At 51.2% G+C, this 26,220-nt stretch overlaps 12 protein-coding genes across 12 annotated transcripts; 5 read left to right on the top strand and 7 right to left on the bottom strand.

The window, feature by feature from the left end:
- Positions 1-465: 465 nt before the first annotated feature.
- On the top strand, positions 466-2,090 carry ALTATR162_LOCUS3126 (uncharacterized protein; the record flags this gene model as incomplete). Its single annotated transcript, XM_043310732.1, has 2 exons — positions 466-2,010; positions 2,061-2,090. The coding sequence occupies 2 exons, from the start codon at positions 466-468 to the stop codon at positions 2,088-2,090; spliced, it is 1,575 nt and encodes a 524-aa protein (XP_043166667.1).
- A 1,184-nt stretch (positions 2,091-3,274) lies between these two features.
- ALTATR162_LOCUS3125 (uncharacterized protein) lies at positions 3,275-3,899 on the bottom strand (the record flags this gene model as incomplete). The annotated part of the gene is made up of 4 exons (XM_043310731.1): positions 3,275-3,331; positions 3,409-3,668; positions 3,778-3,798; positions 3,851-3,899. The coding sequence occupies 4 exons, from the start codon at positions 3,897-3,899 to the stop codon at positions 3,275-3,277; spliced, it is 387 nt and encodes a 128-aa protein (XP_043166666.1).
- A 296-nt stretch (positions 3,900-4,195) lies between these two features.
- On the bottom strand, positions 4,196-5,803 carry ALTATR162_LOCUS3124 (uncharacterized protein; the record flags this gene model as incomplete). The annotated part of the gene is made up of 1 exon (XM_043310730.1): positions 4,196-5,803. The coding sequence occupies one exon, from the start codon at positions 5,801-5,803 to the stop codon at positions 4,196-4,198; it is 1,608 nt and encodes a 535-aa protein (XP_043166665.1).
- Positions 5,804-6,322: 519 nt separating this feature from the next.
- On the bottom strand, positions 6,323-7,044 carry ALTATR162_LOCUS3123 (uncharacterized protein; the record flags this gene model as incomplete). The annotated part of the gene is made up of 4 exons (XM_043310729.1): positions 6,323-6,387; positions 6,439-6,571; positions 6,624-6,890; positions 7,024-7,044. 4 exons carry the CDS (start codon positions 7,042-7,044, stop codon positions 6,323-6,325), a joined length of 486 nt encoding a protein of 161 aa, XP_043166664.1.
- Positions 7,045-7,625: 581 nt separating this feature from the next.
- ALTATR162_LOCUS3122 (uncharacterized protein) lies at positions 7,626-9,423 on the top strand (the record flags this gene model as incomplete). The annotated part of the gene is made up of 2 exons (XM_043310728.1): positions 7,626-7,818; positions 7,868-9,423. The coding sequence occupies 2 exons, from the start codon at positions 7,626-7,628 to the stop codon at positions 9,421-9,423; spliced, it is 1,749 nt and encodes a 582-aa protein (XP_043166663.1).
- Positions 9,424-9,714: 291 nt separating this feature from the next.
- On the bottom strand, positions 9,715-10,334 carry ALTATR162_LOCUS3121 (uncharacterized protein; the record flags this gene model as incomplete). Its single annotated transcript, XM_043310727.1, has 2 exons — positions 9,715-9,842; positions 9,896-10,334. The coding sequence occupies 2 exons, from the start codon at positions 10,332-10,334 to the stop codon at positions 9,715-9,717; spliced, it is 567 nt and encodes a 188-aa protein (XP_043166662.1).
- A 608-nt stretch (positions 10,335-10,942) lies between these two features.
- Positions 10,943-12,618, top strand: ALTATR162_LOCUS3120 (uncharacterized protein; the record flags this gene model as incomplete). The annotated part of the gene is made up of 4 exons (XM_043310726.1): positions 10,943-11,017; positions 11,110-11,341; positions 11,391-12,239; positions 12,290-12,618. The coding sequence occupies 4 exons, from the start codon at positions 10,943-10,945 to the stop codon at positions 12,616-12,618; spliced, it is 1,485 nt and encodes a 494-aa protein (XP_043166661.1).
- Positions 12,619-12,914: 296 nt separating this feature from the next.
- Positions 12,915-15,064, bottom strand: ALTATR162_LOCUS3119 (uncharacterized protein; the record flags this gene model as incomplete). Its single annotated transcript, XM_043310725.1, has 2 exons — positions 12,915-14,645; positions 14,693-15,064. 2 exons carry the CDS (start codon positions 15,062-15,064, stop codon positions 12,915-12,917), a joined length of 2,103 nt encoding a protein of 700 aa, XP_043166660.1.
- Positions 15,065-15,669: 605 nt separating this feature from the next.
- Positions 15,670-17,359, top strand: ALTATR162_LOCUS3118 (uncharacterized protein; the record flags this gene model as incomplete). Its single annotated transcript, XM_043310724.1, has 2 exons — positions 15,670-16,488; positions 16,538-17,359. The coding sequence occupies 2 exons, from the start codon at positions 15,670-15,672 to the stop codon at positions 17,357-17,359; spliced, it is 1,641 nt and encodes a 546-aa protein (XP_043166659.1).
- A 308-nt stretch (positions 17,360-17,667) lies between these two features.
- Positions 17,668-21,212, bottom strand: ALTATR162_LOCUS3117 (uncharacterized protein; the record flags this gene model as incomplete). Its single annotated transcript, XM_043310723.1, has 5 exons — positions 17,668-18,657; positions 18,714-18,934; positions 18,997-19,365; positions 19,415-20,649; positions 20,698-21,212. 5 exons carry the CDS (start codon positions 21,210-21,212, stop codon positions 17,668-17,670), a joined length of 3,330 nt encoding a protein of 1,109 aa, XP_043166658.1.
- Positions 21,213-23,924: 2,712 nt separating this feature from the next.
- On the bottom strand, positions 23,925-24,699 carry ALTATR162_LOCUS3116 (uncharacterized protein; the record flags this gene model as incomplete). Its single annotated transcript, XM_043310722.1, has 3 exons — positions 23,925-24,152; positions 24,206-24,211; positions 24,667-24,699. The coding sequence occupies 3 exons, from the start codon at positions 24,697-24,699 to the stop codon at positions 23,925-23,927; spliced, it is 267 nt and encodes an 88-aa protein (XP_043166657.1).
- Positions 24,700-25,233: 534 nt separating this feature from the next.
- ALTATR162_LOCUS3115 (uncharacterized protein) lies at positions 25,234-26,052 on the top strand (the record flags this gene model as incomplete). The annotated part of the gene is made up of 1 exon (XM_043310721.1): positions 25,234-26,052. The coding sequence occupies one exon, from the start codon at positions 25,234-25,236 to the stop codon at positions 26,050-26,052; it is 819 nt and encodes a 272-aa protein (XP_043166656.1).
- Between the last annotated feature and the right edge of the window lie 168 nt (positions 26,053-26,220).

The raw sequence follows: 26,220 nt of genomic DNA, 5'->3' as shown, positions 1-26,220 counted from the left end.
GCTTGTGGCAGAAGAAGATGAACCTTGGGACATGTATGATAAAATGAGTGCTGCAAAAGTACAGAAAGATACGCAATCGGATTAGCTGAGACATGGAGAGTGCTTCGCATTTGAAAGGAGGTTACAAGAGACATATTGCAAGGGAGGAAGGCGTGGTGAATTCGGGTGCTGGTTCTTAAGACGGTCCTAGCTTCAGCACGCTAACCAACCCACACCCGCGTCGCGACGTCTTCCACGATCGCGTTCGTGACAGACCCGTAGTTTCGCAATTGACTTGATGGCCTCCTCCTCCTCCTCCTCCTAACCTACGTCTTTCTTTTTCCATACTGCCTCGTGTCTGTCTTCGCGTTTCCAACATTCCTTCAGCAGCCGCCGGCTCGCCCGTCTCTCTTCGAGACACATCCATCTTACCCCATAGACTTCGACACGCCAGCAGCCTCGCGTCCTAGGAGCTCCGCACACAAGATGGACTTTTCACCAAGCAAGACGTTGTCCCAATCCCTCATCGAGTCGACAGAGACGCAGTCGGGCCATGTTCGGAAGCCCACGCCAACTCTTCTTCCGGCCTTCGGCGAAGACGGGCCATTCTCTTCATCGCCATTTCCACGCCCAACATCGTCGAAACGCAAGTTCGAAGAGGACTCGCCCAGCTTCCCCAAGCAGCTGAAGTACTACCCCACCCCGCAGCCCACGTCGTCGACCAACATTATTTCCTCGTCGCCCCGCCATGCCCGACCGGGCTTCGAACGCACCTTTTCTGCTCTGTCGGAGAGGACCCCACTCGGTGCTGTGCCCACCCTTGATCTCCCCGCAGATGGCGAGATCGTGAGGATGGGCCGAAGCTCAAATACTTCCGACTACCAGCTCTCTACCAACCGTCTAATCTCACGCGTCCACGTCCAAGCGGCCTACCACGCGCCAAGCCCACCGTATCCGCATGGATACATCGAAGTTGAATGTCTGGGATGGAACGGAGCGAAGATTCACTGCAAAGGACGCATCTTCGAGCTGAGCAAGGGAGACACGTACATGTCAGAGAATCCCGAGACGGCCATCATGTTGGATGTACAGGATACTCGCGTCATGATTGCCTGGCCATCTATCCCTGTATCGAAGTTCTCTTGGGAATCTGAGGAAGAAGGCATGCCTACTCCGACTCGTAACCGTACCCAAGAAAACTTCCATTCCAGCCCTCCTGTCGTGCCACGGTCGCCAGTCTCTCAGAGCCCGATCCGCCCTCCCGTCTTCGCCGGCCTTGGCACAAACGCGCAGTCCGGTCCCGTTCAAGTATTCGAGGATGCCGACGCTAGTGCAGACAGCCCTAGCGTTGACACCCCAGACTCTGCAGACCAGACCTTTATCCGGCCCTCTCTCCCAAGCTCCAGAACCAGCCATGAAGTTCGTCCTGTTGTCGACACCAAAGAGAGTGTCAACTTCACTGCCGACGACTTCTCTGACAACGATGAAGAAAACGATCCTGTTGTACACTCATTCGGGCCCTTCGGTCAGAACCTGCTCAACGGTATGGCCTCGTTCAACACAGCTACGCCAACACAGTCCAACCCTCCCCGTATGCGCGGACCTTTACTGTCACCATCCCCCAAACGTCCCGTTACTGAGCCTATCCGATTCAAAGAGTCGCCGATAAAGAACCATGTCATTAACCAATTGGCATTCTCTCGCATCCATTCCCAGCCGCTCTCCGCCATCCACAGCAACCTTCCCGCTGAATTGAAGGCTTGCGTGACAAAGAGTACAGATGGCAAGGACGATGAGGGTAACGGCACATCCACACACCTCCCCCAGCTCTCTAGACAAGAACTGAAGAGGATTCTGGACGACACTCCCTGTGTCGGTGAGATTCCCCGTGCCGGTAAGGATGCTGCTGGCCAACCACTTGAGAACGAGTTCTACTATGTTCCAGAGATGGACTCCAACCAGATGAGGCGCGAGACCATCACCGCTGGCACACGCAGCACTGGACTACGGTCTGTTAGGAAGACACACAAGGTACGTGATACGTATGTCCGCCTACACAATCTCCCGCTAATGATTCACAGCAATATTACTGGAAGAAGCCTCGCGTTTAAGCAACTCTAATTTCACCCAATTTGCGCGCCCCCCATCAGACGGTTGATCGCTTTTCCATTATCATCACATCCTCCTTTCATGCCACTGTAGCAACGACCTCGCCGCAGCGTTGTGCACCATCAGTATAGGTCGACTACCAAAGCCTACGTCGATCGCGCATAAAATGCCCTAACCCTTTTTGAATCCTATCATGTTTTTGTATGCATAGCGAGGCGTTACGATACCATTTTCACGCTCATAGTTGTATCTCGGAGTTTCGAATTTTACTCTTCTCTTGTTTACACCCACTACTGTCCTCCGTCCTGGAGTACATGACTTCTTCATCAAGACGATATGTCTGTACCCTTCCCCGCTGGAGACGAAACATCTTTTGGATAGACACCTCCAACCTCTTGTATTCTTGGTGGCGTTTCTGGTTTACGGCGGATGCGGATACAGAAACTGCTGTGTTGACGGACAGAACTTCAGCGACAAGCTATTGCGGCCATCACGATTACGATTTCAGAGCGCTTTCGCTTAGGCGTCGGACGATGAGGCGCATTTGAATTCCCGAAGAGAACCATGGTCAGTGGTGGATGTTTCGATCCCGGTTACACGAGTGTTTAGTATGCGAGCAGGACACAATCTGTGTGTACGTGTATGTCCAATGTTCTTTGCGATAAAATTCATCAAAAGTATAAAAGCTATTGCGTATTAGTATGAAGATCCCCATGCAATTGTCACGTCCACGATTCCCGTCAGGGCTTCTTTTGGGCTTTTTACACCTGAAATCGATCCAAGACAACAACAGTCTAATCCACAGGCGCATTGCATTGTGCCCAATTTACTGACCTTCGTGGGATGTGATCGGTGACGTCATACATAGTACGTTCATGACGCGATCTCACGTGATCTAACCTCACAAGGTCTCCATGGCTGACATGTGTAACACGACAAGAACAGACCATAGCAAGGGAGCAAAGAATCGAAGCTGGTGGTGTTTGAATTTGAATCGATTCACTCTACATGCCTGGTTCCCTTCATAAAGTCTCAAATTCGAGACAAGACAAGCACGCCATTGATGCCATGTGCCGTGGAAGAAGTAGTAGTGACCTAGCCCTCATATCCATCGCATGCAATCGTTGCAATTCGTATCCACCGACCCCGTTGCTCTCTTCGCCAGACGCCGATAGAAGCGAGTTGTTTACTTCAACTTCTTCTTGGGGCGGAGCTGGTTGGTGTGACCGCACTTCTTCTTGCGCTGTGGTGTTGTTAGTCAAAGTCCAATACCCTGTCCATCCTTCTCGTTCATGGAACAACGTTGTGGTGATGACGTACGCAGTTGACAGCCCTCGGTGGCAGGCGTGCGTAGCACTTGCGGCAGATCATCTTGTCGCAGTTGTACTTGGAGGCAAGGGCCTTGAGCGAGGGCTCGATGATACCACCACGGAGACGGAGAACCAAGTGGAGGGTTGACTCCTTCTGGATGTTGTAGTCGGACAGAGTGCGGCCATCCTCGAGTTGCTTTCCGGCGAAGATCAGGCGCTGTTGGTCCGGGGGAATGCCCTCCTTGTCCTGGATCTTGGACTTGACGTTGTCTGCCCATAGTGTCAGCCTATATCCTCCTTGTTCGGTATCGCTGTGCAAGCGCTGGCGATGCGGTGCGGTGCGGTGCGTTGCCGTCGTGTGGCGCTGGGGTTTTCGTACCGATGGTGTCACTGCTCTCGACTGCGAAGAAGTCAGTGCATGCTCTAATACATTCTGTGCGTACGCGATATACCTTCGAGCGTGATGGTCTTGCCCGTCAGGGTCTTCACGAAGATCTGCATCTTTGGCGGTGTTGCGAGTGTTCCGTGATCTCAGGATCGAAGTCGAGGGCGAAAGAGCAAGACGATTTCCACACTGTGTGGGCGTCCGTGCGAATGAGCTAAGCCCGTTAGCGTTAGCGATGTCCCGATGCCCCTCGCGTGTGACGCCCTCCCCAACCACTTCGAACTGACACCTATTAGAGTAACATCTGCAATAGTCATTCCGAAAGGTAAACTTAAATGATGTTCTGGCACTCAAAATCTGGGTGTCATAGAAGAACAAGCTTATATTACATGCGCACGGCGTGGCTACCTCGTCAAGCCTGCCTCTTCTGTGCCTTTTTCCACTGTTCAACCCTTGCCTCTGTAAAAACCACTGCTAAAGTGAGCATATTAACGGATAACCCTGCGATCTTTGCAGCTCCTTCGTATAGCATCTTCGCGGCGTCGGGTAGATCCTGTTCCGTCTTCCATATTGGATACGCCTGGCCTGCCCTAAGTACCTCAGCGTCCTCCTCAGCCACAACGGGCACTGTCTTGATAGCACCATGAGTTGCCTTTACAGTATCTAGTTTCTGCCCTAGTGGAAGGCCATGAGACATTTCCTGCGGAGGATGCTGTGTCTGAGTGTCGATGGGAAACATGTCGTACAGCGCATTTCGGAAATCGTCAACATCCCTTGTGCGCTGTATCTCGGCATTGTCCAGAAATGTGTCGGCGTAGAAATCTAGATACTGATCCATATCTTGAGGGTTCATTTGAAACACGTCCTTCTCTTGCAGCTTTGTCAAATCCTCAGTCGTGAAGTGTCCGTTGCCTCCGCGCCCAGCTTCCTCAGCGGCCTTCATCTGCTCGCACCACGCTTGCCAGTCCATGACGGCCGCTGTTGGTTCGGACGATGACTTTGGAAAGCGCTTCTCGTTATCGAGCGGATAGAGTATCTTGATGCATATCATGAGGCAACTTACTAGTTGCGCCTCGGCAAGATGCCGTATACCCAGACGTTTCTTACCGTCATAGTGAGGAGCGAAGTCATAGCCCAGCAACTCGCCCAATCGTTTGGTTGCATCATACAGCTCAAGTGGCAATGCGAGCTCCTTCAGGTATCGGAACAGCAGTAGTGGCACGTTTAGAACTGGCCAGACGAGACCATGGTCTCTATTGTAGCTTATTTGCAGGTCTGTGAGCGTTTTGTAGAATCGTGTATGAGTAAGCGGCGCGCTTGGATCGAGAACAGCGCGGTAGGCAGGTGGCAGACGATCTCTCATGGCGAGTGGCAGCAACTTGATTGCCCTGCGATATGCCATTTTGCCATCTGCCACCCATGCATAGATATCGCCTGGCGTGAAGGGCAGTCTTAGTGTCGTGATGCCAAGGTAACACAAAACTAGACAATCGTTAAGATTGGGTGCTGCGGACAGCTTCCGGTTCCTCTTTTCCTTTGTAACTCGGAGGTGACCTTTCTCATTGTCCGTGGCATCATCCTCGCTCTCCATGGTGCTGAAGACTTGCTGTTGAGATTGGAATTCTGACGACTCTTCGTCATGACTCGCAATTCTGTCTCCCAGTTGAGCAATACGCAGTGACCAGAGATCGCGCGTGACCGCTTCAAGTTCGGTTGGTAATCCTCGGTCCTTTGTCAGATACCAAAGTTGGTGTCGCAAGATAAGTTGGAGGCACTTCAAATACAAGTCAAAAGCTCGAGGGCCCTTGTAAATTTTGCCAGTCGATTTGTCGTCTTCTTCCGTCTCTTTCCTCTTACGCGTGACTGTTCGGGCAGCTCCTACGTAGTCATCATCGTCTTCTCCGCGGACTAGACCAGCCTGTTGGTGGCCATTCTGGCAATACAAGTACCCGTCTTCGCCCTCCTCATAGCGTCTAGACCGGCAATTTTCGACGCCACAGACAGGGCCTTTAGTCGACATGAAGTGGATCTGAACAGAATCGACTTGTCAACCGCGCACAGAGTCAGTTAGGATAGTAAGCGAAAATAGACAGGCTGTAGTATCAGGTCATGTGTCGTTGTGCACCAAGTTGTTCATGTTGCGATGATTTTACCAAACGCTACGCAAGCAGAAGTTGGCCGGCCACTAGCGCGGATCCGGGAACCAGTCACACGAATTTTGTACCAATGAGAAAGTCGACAATTGCCGTAAAGTCATCACCTTTTATTCATTGCCAGAAGTGTAAGGGATATATCTAGGAAGGGAAGTGAATCGTAATACGTTTCCCACACATGGCAATGCAAAGAACCCAAAACCGTCCGAAGAATCTCGTGCATTGGTCGCCTAGTGCAATTATCAATTGCACGGGAGAATGCTACGCTTGCCGCGGAGCTACAACTTTGCACGAGATATGCAAAGAGTGTCGTAGCGCCCGCTCGTAAGCTGTTTGCAATTCGCGCCTCGCTTCCTGCTAAACAGTCTACATATTGGACGATCCGCTTATTTAGGAGCCTCCTTGGCGTCGATGCAGGCCTCCTCACCCATAGCAGTAAGGATAATGACGTCTGATAGAAAGTCAGTAAGATGCGTAGTAGGCTTTGTCGAATTTAACTTACTAGTATCCTTGCCTTCCTGGTTGAACATCTTGTCGATCTTGTCACCAACTTCACCGTCGGGGACCTTGACATCTTCCTTGGTGGAGCCATCGTCGGACATGAGAGAGAGGAAACCGTCGTCGGTAACATCAAGCTGAGTCTCGTGTTAGCCAAGACCTGACATTGGGTCATTTGGTGCCACTTACGAGCTGGTACTCGCGACGAGTGACGTTGGGAACGTCCATGTTGTGGGTGGAGGGGCAGAGTTCTTCCAACTTCTTGGTGGTGAAGATGTCGATGGCGACCAGATGGACCTTGGCGTGACCGTGCTTTCCGGTCTTGGAGGTGGTCATCTCGACGATCTTGCAAGGGCGGTTCTTGATGCAGACGAAACCGTTCTTCCTCAAGGCAGAGCACTGCATGGGGTAGGTAAGAGACGCACCCGCATCGGCGCTGTCGAAGGTGTGCTCATGCTAGACACACCAGAGTCAGTACAGGGCGCAACAAAGAGGCGCGAATGTGGAAGTCGCCTGGTCGCAGCTGGCGACAGTGCTCCGAAGGGTGGGGTAAATAGCACATGCGGGGCTGGTATCCGAGGAAACGTACCTGCGCGTCGTTGTCGGCCATGGTGATGAATGAGAGTTGGATGCGACGGTGAGGAAGAGTTCGAGTTCGGGCTGCTGGTCGAGGAGCGGTGGGGTGGGCAGAGTCCTTATATGGGAGATGGAGAGAGAAGTCTTTTGCGTGGGCAAAATTGGGCAGGCGCGGAGGGGAAGGTGGCGCTAGCGGGTCCCTGTCTAGTTCTCGGATTAAACAATCGCCGGCATCCTAATCGTGAATGCGCCGTGTCCCAGCTTCCACCTCGAAGCCAACTATTGGCACTTGATCCTTGGTGAACTGATTGCGACTTAATAGACATCATGTGGGGTCTAGATAGGCTCTCGTCGTACTCGACAGCCCCCGGCATGCCGCCTCCGCGACGCGATTCCCACTCACCAGCTCCTCGAAGGGGCTACCCAGCTCCGGCGCAACCTGTCAGACCAGGGCTTAATCCACGATCTTCCTCACTGACGCCCCTTATATCGCCCAATGCCTCGACTGCAAGCCTGCCTCTATCCGCACGAATACCGAATGGCGGGCCACGTAGACGACAGACAGGCGGCGTTCCTCCAAACGTGCCAGATCCTATACACGTGCTCGAGTCGATTATGGGAGGACGACCACGCAACACGCCTGCGACAAACGCTGAAGAGGTAGCACCTATGTCTGGGAAGCCGGAAGAGGTAGAGGAGCACATCGATTTTGGGGAACTGAGCTTGCAGGACTTCGTGGCGGTGAAGACCGCAGAGCGACAGCAACCCACTTCTGTACATACATATAGCGCGCAGTCAGTCGAAGAATGTACGTGTTCATGTTCGGAGTCTCAAGTCTTTGCTCATTGTGTCTGCAGATGACAAAGACAAAGATAAGTTTGAGGACCTACACAAATCTATTTTGGCGTGCGATGAGGTGCTCAAGTCGGTGGAAGCAAACCTGACAAACTTCCAATCCGATTTGGAGGCTGTCTCGGCAGAGATAGAATCTCTCCAGAACCGGTCCATTGCTCTGAACACGAAGCTGGAGAACCGTAAGGTGGTGGAGAAGCTTCTGGGGCCGGCGGTGGAAGACATCAGCATATCGCCAGCTGTCGTACGCAAGATTGCCGAAGGCCCGGTTGACGAAGGCTTCGTGCGCGCTCTCGCAGAGGTTGAAAAGCGGTCCAAGACAGTGAACGACAAAGCCAAGGAGCACCCGGACTTGATGGCCATAAAGGACGTCAAACCCTTGCTAGACGATCTTACACACCGCGCAGTTGAACGAATACGAGACTACATAGTTGCTCAGATCAAGGCCATCCGCTCACCTTCTATCAATGCGCAGATCATTCAGCAGCAAGCATTCCTTAAATACAAAGACCTGTATTCTTTCCTGGCAAAACATCAGGCAGAACTTGCACAACAGATAGCGCAGGCATACATATATACCATGCGCTGGTACTATCTCAATCATTTCAGCCGCTACCGGACAGCGCTCGAAAAGATCAAGGTGCACGCTATGGATAGGTACGATGTTCTAGGCGAAGATCCCAGTGCTAGAAGGACGGGAACTCTGCTCGGTCAGTCTCGAAATGCACCAGTCGCCTATGACGCTTTCTCCCTCGGACGACGCCGCGATGCTCTGAAGAGCTCCTCCGTCAATGCCTTGCCAGCGAATGTCGCCGAAGACGAGAAATCGCCCCACTACCTAGAAGTGCCTTTCCGCAGCTTCAATCTCGCACTCATCGACAACGCATGTTTCGAGTATACCTTTATCTCTACATACTTTGCTCCATCGCAAAACTTCCATGCCATCTCGCGGACCTTCAATTCAATCTTCGAGCCCACGCTAGCAGTCGGCCAAACGGTTACGAAATCTCTCGTGGAAGCAACGACGGACACTCTGGGTATACTCCTCTGTGTACGACTTAATCAGCATTTCGCTTTCGAACTCCAACGTAGAAAGGTCCCGACTGTGGAAGGCTACATCAACGCAACCAATATGTTGCTATGGCCGCGGTTCCAACAGGTTCTGGACATGCACTGCACGTCGCTCCAGAAAGTTACAGCATCTCTGCCCGGTCGACCCTCGGCTGGTGCTGCATTACTTGGCTCCAGCTCCTCGACCGCTACCTCTACAGCGCCGACACCTCTCACGCAAAGATTTGCAAACTTGCTTCAAGGCATATTGGCTCTTTCTTCGGAAGCAGGCGATGACGAGCCTGTTAGTGTATCTGTGGGCAGATTGAGGAGTGAGTACGAAGCCTATCTCACGAAGCTGAGCAAGGGTACTAGTGATGCACGGAAGAGGGAACGATTCTTGTGTAACAACTACAGCTTGGTGTGTACGATTTTGGCAGATGTTGAAGGAAAGCTTGGGGAGGAAATGAGGGCACACTTTGAGAAGCTGAGAGATTCTTTCGATAAGTGATACTACGAAGAGAGAAGCATTTAGGAACTTGTACTGCAGGCCAGTAAAGGTTCTCGGCAACGTCTTTCAATTCATGTGACTCTTCTATCCGTCAAGCACATGTGCCACAGTCTGTTCTATCTGTTGTCAAGTTCATATATTTGCGATGGTTTATGCCTTCCTGTAGTATTCTAGCTAATGCGATACGAGTGTGGTCACTTATTTCATTATTATCTAGGCCTGTCCTCAAAGCATGCTATAACACTCGCCAGATTATGACCGAGCAGGTAAAAGTATCAGATCACTCTTCCTCTAACCCATCAGCGGCGCCCAGTCCTTTTTCGCCTGCTCGCTGAAGAAAGCCTTGACGTAAGTTCCCTTACCAAGAGCGAAACCCTTGCTCCTCAACAACATGTACATGGCGTTAAGGTGGAAGTAGCCTATTTGAGTCAGTATCCATTTCACATGCAGCTAATTCAACGATAATGCTTACTGTTTGGGATAGCGAAGCTGCTGTAGAAGTCGGCCAAGCTAGTCATCTTCAATGGCTTGCCCGCAACACTGATTTCGAGGCTCTTCTCGGCACTCTCGCTGAATGCCTTCTCATCAACAGCGTCAAAGACAGCAACGAGCTGCTTGAAGAAGTTGATGACGTCGTCGATAGACGAGAAGGAAGAGGGGTCCATGTTAGGAGGCGAGGCCGAGCTAAGCTTATAAGTGTTGATTCCCTCAAGCGGGAATTTGGCGACGAGGATGGGTTGCATGCGGAGGGGAAGCATGTCTCCAATTTGAGCGTTCAGTACGTCGGCGCCAGAGGGCAACGAGCTGTTCTTTGACTGCTCATCTTTGGCTGTTAAAAGGAAGTCAACGGCGCTTTGGGCGATGCCGCGAAGTTGAGGGATGGTGGTCTGGTAGAAGGAGTAGGTAGACATTTTGGCGAGTGTGTAAAGGCTAAGTGAGGGGTGTGTAAACGTAGGAGGGCTTGTAAAGGTTGGAGGGGTATATAAAGATTGAAGTACGCTTGGGAATTTGTAGAGGTGGATACAGGAAAAAGGAAAAAGGGCGATCGCCCGAATGATCTAGATATATCTGTGGACTCTATCCTGCACCCCTCGGTCCTCGCATTACACGTCGGCCTATTGTTTACCCCTCGATTCTCGCATTGCATGTCGGCCCATTATTCGCTGTTAAATCCGATCCGTTGATCTTGTCTCAGACCCTCAGACCGCATATTGCCGCGGTACGGCCGAGTGGGCTCAGAACTTTAGCCTACCTAGGTACTACAGCGGTGTAGACTGGTAATCGAGTTCTACTTGATTTCTCTGACAGTGGATCACTATCAATTCCAAGACCGAGTGAACGACATCTGCATTGAGTGCAGACCATTCTTGAAGCCTGATAGACTTGCCCCATACAAGTGTAACGTACTTGCATATAACTTGAGGTGGTGAGACCGGAGAACGGGCCTTTCCGCACTAGCACTGCAAGACATTCCCCACCTTGCTCACGCACGGACCGTAGAAATTCTACATTCGCCACCATGGACCTCGGGCGCGTGTGCGTAGACAAGACGGACTACTTTACACCCAACGCCGTAATTGCTTACACATCTCTGGTGAATGAATATTCCAGTTTTCAATTGAACATTCAATACGCTGAGCACCGAGCATGGCTAAGCGAAAGCGCAGCGCAAACGCGCAAGCACAGACTGTGAAGAAGCAGTCCACAACGGGCATTCCAAGTCCACCACAAGATGCGAATCCACTCGAACCAGCAAGCGTGCACTCAGTAATCTCGTCTGAGGAGATCGAGGTCGCTATAGAGACACTGCAGACGCTATCCGCACATCCACTACTGATTAAGTCAAAGGCATGCAAAGATCTTAGGACTGCCGTATACGACTTCCGTCAAGCATGTACGACCGGTCTGAACTCAGCTGGTATGCTTATATCTTGAGCTTCAACACCAAGTGCTAAACATGAGAGTAGATGGCAGTAACCTTACTGCGCGCATATCAGGTGCGCTCACAGACGCAAAGTACACAGAAGCCCTCATCTTGTTGGCAGAGATGAAAATTAGGAAAGACACTCCAACACTAGGTGCTCTTTGTCGCTGGGTGCGCACTCTGGACGTGGTTTCCGGGCTCTCGATTCATGTCCAGGTCCCTAGTCACGAAGTGGTTGGTAAGAATGCGCAAAACGACGAGCTGATTGGGGTATTGGATTCAATATTAAGAGTCACGGGTCCGACGGACACAACGGCCCACGGCACAGACATCGCATCGGGTATCTCACTACAAGATACCTGGGATTTACGAGGCACCAGCAAGCCTACTCGTCAAATACGGCGAAGCGTCGAGGATAAGAGCATCTTCACTTCATGCTCTCCAGATCTCAAAGACCGCTTTCGCATCATTGAGACCACACCTGGACTCCAGCGCAAACCACCGAATCTTCATCCCGCAATCTTGTACGCTTCCCAAGATGACGCTGTGCTGCTCGGCGAGGGACCCAAGACAGAGTGCTTCAAGCACCCAATTGTGCCTAACCTGCGTCTGATCAAGGATGTGCTTTCTCCAGAGGAATGCTCCTCTATCATTGCAGCTGGAGAGACTATAGAGTTCATTCCAGATGCGCCGATGCGACCTCAAGGTGAAGACACGAGTGTGCTAGCACACAACTTCTACTGGATCGTCGACCAAGCGTTCCACGACAAGCTCTGGGACAGAGTGAAGGGCTTCGTGCCGGAAAGCGTGGCTGGCAAGAAAGTGCGAGGTATCAACCGACGCTTCAGAGTGTACAGATATGTGCCTGGTGCGGAATACCGTATGCATATCGGTGCGTGACCCTATGAAACCCAGCCTGAATATAGTCGCTAACTCCAATAGACGGCGCATGGCCACCTTCAGGTATCGATCCTGTCACTGACGCCTACAAATATGATGCGTCGCCAGCCAATGCTCGCCAGTCATCCCTCTACACCTTCCTCATCTACTTGAACGACGAGTTCAAGGGTGGCGAAACCACTTTCTTCATTCCAAGTGTGAAGGAAGGTGTCATCAACGCCTATCCGGTCAAGCCTATCATGGGTAGTGTGGCTGTATTTCCACACGGCGAAGCTCAAGGCGCAATCCTTCACGAGGGCACTGGGGTCGTCGAGGGTGCAAAGTATGTGATCAGGACGGATGTTGAGTATGATGTCGACAGTACAGTCTAAGGGATCGTGTAACATCTTCCATGACAAAAGTGACAATTGTATGATATTAGAGTATATTGAAATCATCATGTAGATTGCAAGACGCGATGACGATGAGAATGTTGGTTGAGCCAATGCGGCAGACAAAAGTCCATATCGTCATTCCCAGTCATCCAGAACGTGCTATATAGTCATGCTAAGCCCCGAGTCCAGACCCAAATACCCACATGAATAATGATATCCCAGATCATGTGTATAAAACTTCGTGCAAAGAAACCCTAGATACCATCAAACGCCCCCTAGAAAAAGAAGGAACACTAATAAGCTTGCGCGACACCACTGACCGTCCTTTGCTTCATCCCGCTCCACCCGCCACCACGTCCCTCTTCAGCAATCTTCCCACTGACATCTCTTCTCCGTCCTGGCATACCCAAGTCTGAGTCGTCAAACTCATACGGGTTGATGTAATCAACACCAGACCGACTGATCACACGCGGTGACTGGCCCTTGACAGGTGTGTAGTTCGCCTCACCAGTGCGCTTGATGCTCGTGTAACTCTTCTTATGTAGGGTAAACGGCGAGTTGACCAAGTTGTGTTGGGGAACGGGCGGAGGAGCATTCACGGCGTATTGCTTTGTTGCACTGGGGAAGTGGTTGGGATTGCGCACGGAAGATCCCTTTGTGGGAGAGGCGGAGGGAGAGTTTGAAGGCGAGTTTGCGCTTCGCACGCCCTCGGTTGCGGCTTTGAGGTTGCCGTAGTAGCGCGATTTGGGTGTACCGGAGCGGGAGTGTGAGCGGTCGAACGTCTTTTCTGTGGAGATCGATGTTGTTGTTAGAGTACGTTGAAGACCAGATGGTGGAGGCGTGTTCTTCTGGTTGTTGTTTGTGAAGGCGTCGGTAGGCGGGGGAGAAGGCAGGGGAGATGGTGGGTTCTGGCTGAGTGGGTTCATGCGCAGAGGTTCGGGCATCATGGGTTCTTCGGCTTCGTCATCCACGTCAGAGACGTCCTCATAGCGTGAAACAGTGTTGTAGCCCTTGTTTCCATTCATCGAGAACATTGATTGCTTGGGTGCTGGGGCCAGGTGGTTTTCGTCGTATTCATCTTCCTGCTCAGGATGCACGAACCAGTTATCATTCTTGAGGCTTTGTTGGGAGTTTCGCTGAAGAGAAAGATCGCCGGACGCTTCCTGTTTCAAAGAACGAGCAGTAGCAGGAGGGGTATGGAAATCTTGCTTTGAGGAGTTGGTGATGTACGCGTCGGTTCGAGAGTGTCGCTTGATGTTCGCTTGCTCAGAAAGCATGGACTTGCGTTGAGCTAGTGTCTGATTGTCTTCGTCCTGGTGACATAGGTCATCACGGTGGTTGAGCTCTTTGCGAGACTGGTGTGCGGATGGAGGCTGAGAGTACATGGAGAAGCGCTCCTTGGATTGGCGAGCCGAAGCAGGCGTATGGGGTGAGTATGTGGTTTCCGAATCTGTTCGTGTGTGCATGAAAGCAACTTGACTCTTGTTTGGACTTGGGATGTCACTGTAGATATAGGAAGGAGTTTTCGATGAGCGATCTCCAGCAATGGTACTTTGGTCACTGAACCTCTTCTCCTGATCCGACGTAAGAGGTATGATAGCTGATATCGAAGAGTTCTTGTACTTGTGCTTGGTCTTCCTGCGCGAGGTCAAGTTGTCTTCGAGAGGGTTCATGTCCGGCGGCAGCTTGGATATATTTCGGAAAAGGATAGCCAGATACATGTCAATAACTGCTGAGATCAGATGGAGACCACCGGTAGCAATGGCGGTGATCCATGTCGTCATCAGTACTATGTTCGTTTCTCCATCCGTGGGGAACATAGTGCGCCAACGCCCAACTGTTCCAGCTTCTTTATCAGAGTTACGGCGAGCCATCAGAACGGTAAAGACGTAGAACGGGATGAAGCCAGCGTCTGTGACAAGGGCGAAGAAGTGATAGCTGGCGGAGCTACCGGCTGGTCGTGTTTTTGGATTACGGATTAGATGGTATATGGCGTATAGAGAAACGACGAGATCCACACCAGGCTGTCTATGTTAGCGACATGTTTGTACGTTCATCGCAATGAGCCTACCGGTATCCTCAGTATGTAGCCTTCTGTATCCTGAGCACCCCGAATGAAGATGCCGCAAAGCAAGACACCCACCGCGCCAAGCAGAGTCAGTATCCGAAGACTGAACTGGGTCCATCGCGCGATATCGATGAAGACCTTGGTCTTGGGGCTCATTGGCTTCGCGTTTGTGTTACCGTACGGAAGTATGAGGTAACTGTCTGGATGCTTGTTGAAGTCGATCAGAGGGCCCTCCTGCTTCTTCTTGGGCGGTGGGGGCGGCATGCGACTGGCCATGGTAATGGCCTTTGGGTTGAAAGTCGACCGAGTGGGGTCGGTGTCAATCATGGAATCCCTTTGGGATGCATACATGTAGGGCTGCCAGCGGCCCGCCATAGTTGCGATGGAGAGCGAGAAGTAAAGAAGGAAGTTCTACTGCACACGACCGTCTGAACAGAAGGTGAGAGATATCTTCTCGCTTATAGCAACGGAATGCAAATGCTGGTTGATGGATGACATGGGCCCACGCGGGGACCTGGGGAGATATGTATGTAAATACAAGGTTGTCATGACAACAATCAATATTGACCAATGCAAATCCAGAGCGCCTCATGACGTGAGAGTGCACGGATGGGACGGGCATATACATTGACTAGTGATAGCCACGAGCGGCTGAAACTTGAATTAGCCAGGAACATGTGGGGGCCCGAGGAGTTACAGCAGGGAATTGTGGTTAGTTTTGCTTTATTCGCCCAGCTTGGGCGCATGAACGGCACGTTGGGCGGATATGAAGGCCGACAATTGTCGCAATTGCATCTGGATAGAACAAAAGGGCTTAGTGCGAAAGGAATGTCTTCTGAGTATGGGCTTGACAAAGATACAGTAGTCGTGAGTGTTCATGCTGTAGTACGAGTCAAGGCTTCAAGTCGGTAGTAAACCTTAGTCATCTCGAGATTCCTCGCGCGGCGATTGCCGCTACCAACTGCAAGGACCTTCACAACATGCAACTCGCCCGGCGCATACAAAAGACGCCGCATGTCTGCGCTAGCTGCACTCAACGTATAGCAAGCGCGTTGGCTCCGATAGGCCGTGACCATGGTACTAGGCATGTAAGAGGCATCAGCACCATCCGACATGGACCATCAGGCGCGTTTTCGTCCTACATCGCATCTTCTGCACAACAACCACTCCGCAATGCCTTCAGCACAGCCGCGACTGCTCGAGGGCGCCTCCGCGTCGCTATCATTGGCTCTGGACCGGCTGGTTTCTATACCGCGTACCGACTCATGAACAAGAACCAAGATGCCGTCATTGACATGTACGAGCAACTTCCCGTACCTTACGGGCTTGTCCGCTTCGGCGTCGCGCCAGACCATCCAGAGGTCAAGAACTGCCAGGACACATTTGAAGAGGTAGCGCAGTCACCGCGATTCAACTATGTTGGCAATGTCAGAGTCGGATACGATATCGAGCTAGCCAAGATGAAGCCCCACTACGATGCGATACTGTTCTCATATGGCGCAAGTGAAGACAGACAGCTAGGGATACCGGGAGAAGATCTGCCAGGCGTATACTCGGCCAGATCCTTTGTGGGATGGTACAATGCCCTGCCACAGTTTCGAAGCCTGAAGCCAGACCTCCAAGCTGGCGAGCAGGCAGTCGTCATAGGGCAGGGAAATGTGGCGCTCGATGTTGCGCGTATACTGCTGAGTCCTGTTGATAGCTTACGGCATACCGACATATCAGAGCAGGCTATACAAACGCTTTCGGAAAGCAAGGTGCGGTCTGTGAGGGTCGTTGGCCGACGGGGGCCAATACAGGTACGTCTTGTTGTGCTCATGAGCTAGTACATCGCTTACCAGAATCCAGGCTGCTTTCACTGTCAAGGAAGCTCGAGAATTGATGAACATCCCTTCCGTCGCCTTCGAACCTATCGACCGCTCCCTCTATCCACCAGAGATCAAGAAACTACCCCGCGTACAAAAACGAATAGCTGAAGTCCTACTCAAGGGCAGCAAGGCCACCAAAGAGGAAGCTCCACGGTCATGGACACTTGACTTTATGCAAGCGCCGAAGTCTATGCACGCAGACGCTGGTCATCTCTCGTCAATCGCCTTTACGAAGCAACAGTTTATCCCCGACGCCGATCCCTTTGACCAACGGGCCCGCGTCACACCTACAAATGAAGAAAAATCGATGGAAGCCTCGCTAGCATTCCGGTCCGTAGGGTACAAATCGACAGGTCTGCCGGGGCTTTCTGAGATCGGCGTACCATTCGACGACAAGCTCGGCATAATTCCCAATGACATGCACGGTCGGGTCATTACACCATCGGTGGGGCCTGGCAACTTGACAGCTGGTCATGTCCATGGGCTATATTGCGCAGGCTGGGTGAAGCGCGGTCCAACGGGCGTCATCGCAAGTACTATGCAAGACGCCTTCTCGTCTGCAGACATTATCGCGCAAGATTGGGAGACTGGTGTACCGTTTTTGAACGATACTAGCGGCGACAACAGAGGCACAGGTCTCGGCTGGGATGGCATCAAGGATAATGTGACGAGTGTAAGATCACTGAGCTGGTCGGATTGGAAGAAGATCGACGAGGCTGAAAGAGCCAGAGGCAAGAGTAAAGGCAAGGAGAGGGAGAAGTTCCAGAGCGTGGAGGAGATGCTCAAAGTCTTGGATGTATAAACATCATGTTATGACAAACTACTATTCTAAAACATTGACTATATGTCAACCTGTCATGTGCTTCTCTTACGCTCATCACGCTGGTGAAGAAGGCAGTCTTCGCAGTCGTGGCTGTTGTGCATAATCGGATGCCTGTAGTCATATCTCAAATGGCTGATGACACAATCTATGATCATCTGCATCACTCTCAGGCCCGAGACCGTCTTACGTACGACTTTGTGTATTTCGATAGGGTTCAATCGTGTCTATCTATCGTACATCAAGATTTATACGTGATTCACATAGCTTCTCGAATACCGACATGGTGTTTATCGGTTCCCAAAGCCCATGAAGCTGTCCCTTACAGGCACGTTGCCATCTATCGGCCTGCTGTATCTACTACTAACTGACGTCTGAGTCTTCGACGTCATATACATTCTCGACGCTTCCGGCATTGGCGGAGGCCACAAATCCTGTACTGTAACACCTGTCATTCTCGGTCCGTTATCTGCTGCAATCGGAGGACGAGGAGATCGCAAGGGATCGAATACACCGGAAGACGGGCGGCGCTCGCCATAAGTCGCTGACATATTGTAGAAGTCGTCATTGTTCATGCTCTGGACTGGATAAGTGTAGCCTCCAGTTTTGGGGTTGTAGATGCCGCGCTCCTGGTAGTTGAGTCGCTCTTCCGGCGAAAGGAAAGGGTCTTCCCGTGTGTCCGCCTCCGTTATGCTACCTTCTTTTCTGAAATTGAACGGTGTGCTGATGCCAGTATCTTCGGAGCCCTTGAGCTCATCGGTCTTTCGTTGTGAAAGCTTCGATTTGATGGAGCTAAAGTTGAGAGCGGGTGGTGGATCTTTCCTATCAAAACCAAATGTGACCATCGTGTCGCTCCGTCCATGGCTGCCAAAAGCAGTGGTTGTTGTTGTTGGCTTGATACCTGCCGCCTCTTTCTTGGCGATGTGCTGTTCTAACCATGCTCTGATGCCGACTAATGCTGTAGCACTGATTTGCACCATCAACACAAAGCTCACAAGACCAGCAACGCTCGTTGAGGTGAGAACTGCGTCGACAACGCAAAGTGATATGGCGCGGAGCGTCGAAAAGCCTTGCAAAAAGGTAAGCTGGCCAAGGCCTAATAGGAGCTGAGTGCTGATACCGCTGATGAGATAGATGCGTTGTGGTGTCTTGGCAAGCGCTATGGGACCTTTTATACCGGCGAATGTAGAAGGATCTGGGTGTGGAAGCTCGGTGCGAAGACGAACAATAGTGAAGCCCACTGCTGGAAAAATGAAAATGAGACAAATAAGGCCTATGATCTGAAGATATGAATTAGTTTGGAAATTTCCAGTAGATGTCCGCATAGAGAGCTTACGCTATGTGCATCTCGGAAATGACTAGCGTTTCCCATACCAGCAATACCAAGAATGATACCGACGATGCCTAGAATGCCGAAAGTAATCAAGAAGCCCATACGCCATTTTCTGTTCTTGGCTTCGTCGACTGGATAGCCGGTGAGAACGGAGAAGCGCCACACTACGCCCAGAACAAGGTATAGTGGAAGAAAGGTAAGAAAAGCAAGACCGGCAAACAGAACTGTGCGCATAGAGTTAGCGACAAAATTCGTCATACTATGCGATGACTGCAGCATGACTTACCATGTAGCCCAGTGATGACTGCGAATGGGACGAGCGCTAAGCCGTTGATCTTGAGACTCTGGCTCTCGATGACAATCTCGAACATGTTTCCCTCTGACGAAAGGGAGATAGGTCCTCGAGGCAATGCTTGCAGCACCGTTGGGTCGAGAGGTGGACTAGCTTGAGCCATTGCCATACTCATCATACTAGCATTCGCTTTGGCCGCCGTCATAGCACCCAAAGCTGCTGATGCGATGCCGCCAATTCCCGAGCATGTGAAGGTTTCGATCACTTTCTGAGCGCCCATCTGTGCTGTACCTGCGTCTATAGCGATAGGGAATTGATTAGCTCTTGCTTCAGCTTGACGGGCGGAAAGTGGGTTGTGTGTCACTGCAATATATTAGCGTTTGAAACAAGGTGTTCGACAGCAATCCCTTACCTACACTAAGATCCTCATGTACGTCTTGGATACTCCTTCTGCGTGATGGAGGCGCATCAGTGGACTTTGGCATGCCTTGCGTGAGATTTCTGGCAATCTCGGCAATCAGTATCGTCGCCTTGCCCGTAAGACCTCGCGCAAAGCCAACAGCCGATCCGTTCACGCTATCATTGAACTGCGTCGGAGCCAGAACCGGGACATCGTCGTATGCAGTATTCGGAATGTTGCCACTGATCAAGTTCTTGACTCCTCCGACAGAATACATGGCGCTCACAACTCCTTCAATGGTACCCCTGGCGAAGCCTTCCGCCGCCTTCGCGCCATCTATGCTCTTGAACGTCTGAGGCGGATTGCTCGTTATGAACTGTTTGGCCTGCTGGATGGCCGAACTGTTTGTAAGGAGGTTAGAGAAGAGGTTCTGCGTGAAGCCTTCCGCGGTCAATGCTGTCTGTTCGTCATCTCCGGTCATGTTACCGTCGATTATCGGCTTGGAGCCTGCAGCCTTGAAGTTCAATCCGATGGCGACCCCCATGCCTATACCTGCACCAGCTCCCGCTGCTATAGGCCGAAGCATGGCTTGAAGCTCGGTCTGATTGGGGAAGACCGTGATAGTCCCAATGTTGAGGTTTGAGAAGTTGCTGTCTTGAAGGAACGACTGACTAAGACCTTTTGCGAAAGCCTGCACAGTTCCTGGAAAGTCCGCCGTCTCTGTGGTGGCGTTCGCTGATTGTCGCTTCTGCTTTCCAGACGCTGGCGACTTCGACGCTGTCAACCCGAGACCATTCTTTGCACCCTCTCCTATACCTAGCCCAGCTGCTACCGCAATCTCAGGAAGCTTTTGCATCAGCATTGAAAAACCGGAACTGTTTCCAAAACTCCTAACCATAGCTTGAAGATCAACGTTGGATATAATCGGCATCGCAACTCCAAGACCGAAATTACCAGCTACGCCTTCAACACTCGAGTCTGTCGAAGGTGCAAATCGTTGCTGTGTCAGTCCGAAGCCTACTGCAGTCGCGTTACCGATGCCGGATGCTAGCGCAAAAGCCGCAGGACCAAGAGAGATGTTGTTGCTACCGAAAGAAGGTGTGATTTGTCTCGATAGGCCACTGCCGATCTGTTGGGCGGCGAGGTTCACACCAGTTACTGAAGCATTGTAAGCAGCCGCGATACTCGTAGCTATCGCGTTCGCTTCTTCCATATCAGTCAGGTTGAGAGCAGTCGTTGTACCCATGCTGCGGATGATTAGTACTATTCGCTGAGCTGGGCGGATATATACGTACCCTAGGCCGATACCCAGAAACAAAGCAGGTGTCCCAAGTGAGCCCACCATCAAGTCTCCCAGGCTGCCCAGTACACCAGTCAGCCCACCCGTCATATTCAACCCGCCTATGCTAACAGCACCACCCGTCAGATCTCGGAAGGCTCCGCTTAGGTCATCTTTCATATGCCGTCTCTTCAGCTCTGACTGCTGCTTATTGCGAATGTTGTTGACTCCATCCGTGAGGTTGGATCCGAAGCTTTTCAGACTTTCTAAACGAAGTCGTGCACCAAGATCACTGGAAGAGTGTGCGATGGCTTCTGTGAGGGACAGTAGTGCACTACGTAAGCGTACGTCTTGATTGAGCGCATCGATAGTCTGAGGAGTGAAGATCGCTGTGAGGCTGTCTGGATATCGCTCACTAACGATCGTTGTCTGCGTGCCGAACCAGAAGGCAGCCGATGAGTAAAGCAAAAAGAGTGTTGCCAAGCATGTTAACAGGTGCCAGACCGGCCTTTCAGAAGCAAAAGCAAACATTATTACAAGTAAGTAGTGGGGTATCTCAACGACATGTACAAAAGGAACCAAAGCGCGAAGGTGTCAATGGCGGTGGCCTGCCACAACACTCATTTAGGAAAACAGAAGAAGGCCACCGGCCAAGAGCCATAGCGATACTATATGTCGAGCATAACTGACATGGTGATGCTGTCCAGGGTGGCGTTTTCGAAACATCCTAAACGTGGAACTAGAAACGCTAGAAACACGCCAGCTCCATGTCGCGCCCGCAACATGTCAAGAACGCGTACTCTGCGTCGGAACTCCATCCTCTGCATTGCGACCTTCCGCGAGTATTGCGCTGCGGTGGATAGGAATATGGTCTTGGTGAAGAAAGTTCAGACTAGATAAGATGATATTCTTCTACATTGGTGTCAGCTTTGAGTCCTCATAATCGAACAGCCCAACCATAGCCAATATCAACTTTCCACGATCCACAGGATGCTGAAGGAACAGTAAAACAGCTTTGTAGAAGAGTCTCACCCGTCTCCCGGGTTGTCCTAGTAGATATGATCATCCCGCGACGAACCCGACCGGTAATGCGACGATCTTGAAACATGACCTCGGGCGACACCAGCCAGTAATGATGACTAACGTCGAAGCTGTGACACCAACCGCACATGGTTGATCAAAGTGCGAATGCGAACAGTGCCTGAAAGCTGGAGAATGGTAGCCGTCGGGAACTGGAAACCCATGCACCCGTAAATTGAGGGCCAGGATACCTTCAGGAACTCCAACATGATTGTGCGCCCATTGGTTAATAGGTGTAAAGCATCTCTAGATATCAAATTTGAATTCATGCCACGCGTGGCAACTCCACATGCTCTATGGCAGGGGCATGTACACCTGGTTTGAAGCCGCAGATGCTGGACAATTCTCTGTAACGCACGCTGAGTGACGCTTGCGCGAAGACCAATGCCTATCGGGTGCGAGACCGAGTGCGATTCTATAAACCTAGTCAAGCTGAGGCAATTGCCATGATTGTGTTCGAACAAATACTGATGAAAAGAGGATTGTGGAGAAGTGGACTGAATTGGTGGAGATCGAAGGGGCGGACGCGTCGAGCAGCAGCTGACTAAGCGCACGCACTCTCATCCTAGCCAAGCGTTGCTCATCCTGTGGTATTCCGTTTCTTGTCCACAACACGTTACAAGGGAAAGATCTTATTTCTAGCAATGCAACACTTGTTAGTATCAGCAGAAGCTCCGCCTAGGAACATGAAGCTGAGATTCTACTTAGGTATTTGAGATGGTGGCGAAGGGCTTGACTCGGAAAAGGCGTAGATGAACTGGAGCTGGATGATTCTATCCCCTTTGTGCTATATCTTCTTGTTACTATGGCGAAACGATTTCCTTGGTGAACACAAATAGTTTCCTGCCACCCAGCTAGACCATTAATCTATACCGCATGATAAAGCGCAGCCATAGCTTTACCCGATCCAAAGCCATAAGTGATCTCATGATCAGCAGAACGAACATATCCAGGTCCGTCATCATTGATATAGTCAACAAGAAAGACGTTTTGTGTTTTTCCTAATCGCTCAGCTGAAGTAGTCGCCAGACCAAGATCGAAAGCACACTTTTCTGTGAGAACAGTAGGCTCCGCACGTTACAAAAAGATTTGACCTTCGTCCTTGCTCTTTCGTTCTTGAGCAGCAGCTTCACAGTGTACAAGATTGACTTGACGTGAGATGGCCCAGATACGCGTAGCGTTGTGCTTGGTATGTAAGGATTCGGCTTTAGCCTCAGCTCCCGTCATAGCGATGTTGACTTTTGTCGCCGGACTGATCGGTGCTGGAGGCGGTAGATGTAACAATATCCTTGGAACACCTTTCAATCTCGCTGACTTTGCACCTGCTGGTAGGCCAGTGGCCATTCCTACATGATTGATGACGTCTAATGCCGAGGAACAGGACGACGGCCAGGAGAGATGATGGAATTACCAATAATTTCGAAGGGGCTGATTTCAGAGAGATCATTACTGAATTTCGAAGGGCGCTGGTTTTCTTCGTCTTGTATCGTCGATATTGGGATGGGAGAAGCAGATTTCTGGCGCGAGAAAGTGAATCGTCTGACTGGGTGGACGAAGATAAGCACCAAAATGACGATCAGTAGCACTGCGACTAAGCAGCCTGAGACGATGGTTCCGACCTGGTAGTGCGTTAATGCCATGAGTACGGAATGATGTTGGAAAGAGCTGTCTCGACCAGTCTAGCTGTCGTGAATGTATTGATGGTCTAGAGGACGGAGTAAGGAATGAAGACAAGTTTGTAGTCGAGAGACATGAACAACAACAGTGTGTAGAGAGCCGAGAGAAGTGGACACACAAAGTTCGATGAGTAACCAGATTGCAAAATCCTCCTCTTGATCTACATATTGTAGACTGCTCTTATACCATGCGGATGGGTCTGCATGAACTCCCTTAAATTCATCTCTTCGAAGGTACTGTCTTGATATACATGTGACATCGTATTCCTGCCAGCAATACCAGGCGGATGTGAGCCCAAAGAATTTCTAGTAGCATTATGAGCTCTCATTGGGCTCAGCGCACTCATTTCGGAACTGTGCATGGTGGGAGGGGCAGTCCTAACTTGCACCAACGGCACAGGTGGTGCCCCACTGTAGATTGGTAGATCTGGTAAAGTGGCTCTGCCTGCAGACCTCATGAAATTGGTTGCGCGTGGCAAATCAGTATCTATGGTGAGTACTGGTCTTCGAGCTCGCTGTAGACTTTGTTCGATATCTCGTTGTTGATGCTTCTCATCTTCTTGCCGCCGGTGTCGACAACGAACAAAGTGTATGACACCAATAAAGATGGCCAAGATGGGCGTAGCGGTAAGTACAGAAGTGATGATGATAAATGATTGTTCGGAGATATTTCGAGGTTGTAAGCCATTGGATATTGGAGGCGGCGTTCCAGTGTCTACACCAAATAAGTTGGTCTCGTTTACAGGTGACTCGGGGCTTGATGCTGACATTGTGCTGAATTGAAAGAAATTCAGACGTACAAGGACGATGGGAGCCTAGAAGACAAATTGGTATAGTGTTTGCAGACGAGACTATAGTCGACTATCATCTGAGTTGGTCGAGTACTTACCTTTGTCAACAAAGCATATAAAAAGACAAAGCCGTCGGTATGCAACACTTAGCTCAGCCTCCACAGACCATTTTGCTCACAAAGGCGATGTGCAACGAGTATGAAACCAAGAGCCCATAACGAAACGAGCTTTGTTCACACTGCATATTAGTAAATAATCATGACTTTCATGAAAATGCACTTGGATGACAATACAGAGGTAAAGATTACGAGGTTTTATGTACCTGGGAGGGACTGCGGGCTTCCACCACACGCACAAAGCTTCGAGATGGCACTGGAAGAAAGTTTCGCGTGATGGTAGATTAGTGACCGGAAGAACTTGCCTCTTGGAACGAATAACCAGGATAGACTTCAAAAGAATTCTTAGTGGCATCGTGGTGGTCTGAGGATTGGTGTGATGCATATAGCGGTGGCGAGCGCGTGATGGTGTGCCGACGACGTCATGGAGTTCGTCCAGATTAACAAGACCTCTGCCGCCCAATCCTGCGACCTCCATTGCGTTTTCTATCTTTCCTTTTGATCGATCGGTTCAGTATAATGTCTGCTAACGCCTCGGAAACCGCGGTGGAGAAATACCGCTACGAAATCCTCTTCGGTGCCTGGCTGGCCGTCACAGGAGCGACGTTTCTTCGCATCAAGCGCCAACCCTACTCGACCCGTCTGAAGATCGAACAGTACGAGAGCATCTTCAAAGGAACATCTTTGGGTGCTGTTCTCATTGGCATCGGGATTACGCCTGCGCGAACCACGGCTAGGCGATTCAGTGGTAATTGAGTGCAAGACGCTCGCTGTTGATGCTACCTAGGTACTGGGTGGAGCGATCGCGTCCTGGTTGAGTTTGGCGTTTCCCCGCAACTTTCACATGCGAATGCCCGTCATTGCTCACACAACACCACGAACCGATATCATGTTGCTTCGGCTGGGTTCAACCAGCGTTGAGCTCAACATGTGGAATCCCGTCTACGCTATCACGCCCTTCATACTGCTGTCCTTCTCGATCCCGCTCGCCATCTTCGCCGTCGTCACCACATCAATTGCCATATCGCTCCTCTCCTTTCGCGCGTTAGCCGTATATTGCCGCCTCGCCATAGCAATCGTTGGTGCATGGCTCTCTCCCTCGCCGACGAAGCCCATGCCGCTTCGTCGTTCGCCTTATATGCCTTCATCCGCCCGACCGTCTCCGACCCGACAGCGCCATCGTCGGACCAGCACGGCGAGTACGGCATCCTCGCAAGACACAGGTATACATTCGGCGCACACGTCGCGTCTTTTAAAACACAAGAACAACTCCCTCACGGCGCTCATCGGCACAAGCGAGTTGACGCGCGACTTCGAAGGCGTAGGAGGGTGGAGAGTGCCTGGGGATGATGACGAAGAAGCATTATGGATGGGCATCAACTCAAGGCTTCAATTGCCTGCGGAAACGCCTACTAGGAGACATGCCCGAAGTCTAACAGGTGGCGCAATCCCAGCCCAGAGGTGGAGCGCCGGGTCAGAAGCGTTTCGAATGAGTCCCGTGCAGAGTAGGGCAAGGACACCAGTGCGCTTTGCTATCGACGATGAGTCCGGCTATTTCCCTATGCAGCCAACTTCGAACAATCGACGTTCTAGCGTCGGCTCCGATTCTGCAAAACAACACAAAAGAAGGAAGAGTGGTAGTGGTGGTAGCATGTCAAGCGCTGCCTCAGGCGGTCTGACGACTGCAGCCAAAGAGGCCGGGAAGTGAACATGCCTTCGCCTCGACTTGAGCTAGAGCTAGAGCTCGACACTGCAGTTCACTCAGGTCGCAAACGATCTTACCTTGAGCACGAGTTACACTATACAATATCTCCCCATAATAGTGCCACAGGATATCACCCGGGTCACACTACACATGCTCCATCGAACCATCTCT

Source organism: Alternaria atra (genome assembly GCF_907166805.1).
Source record: "Alternaria atra isolate CS162 genome assembly, contig: 22, whole genome shotgun sequence".
NCBI classification, from domain to species: domain Eukaryota; kingdom Fungi; phylum Ascomycota; class Dothideomycetes; order Pleosporales; family Pleosporaceae; genus Alternaria; species Alternaria atra.
This window is presented reverse-complemented; position numbering and strand designations above follow the sequence as displayed.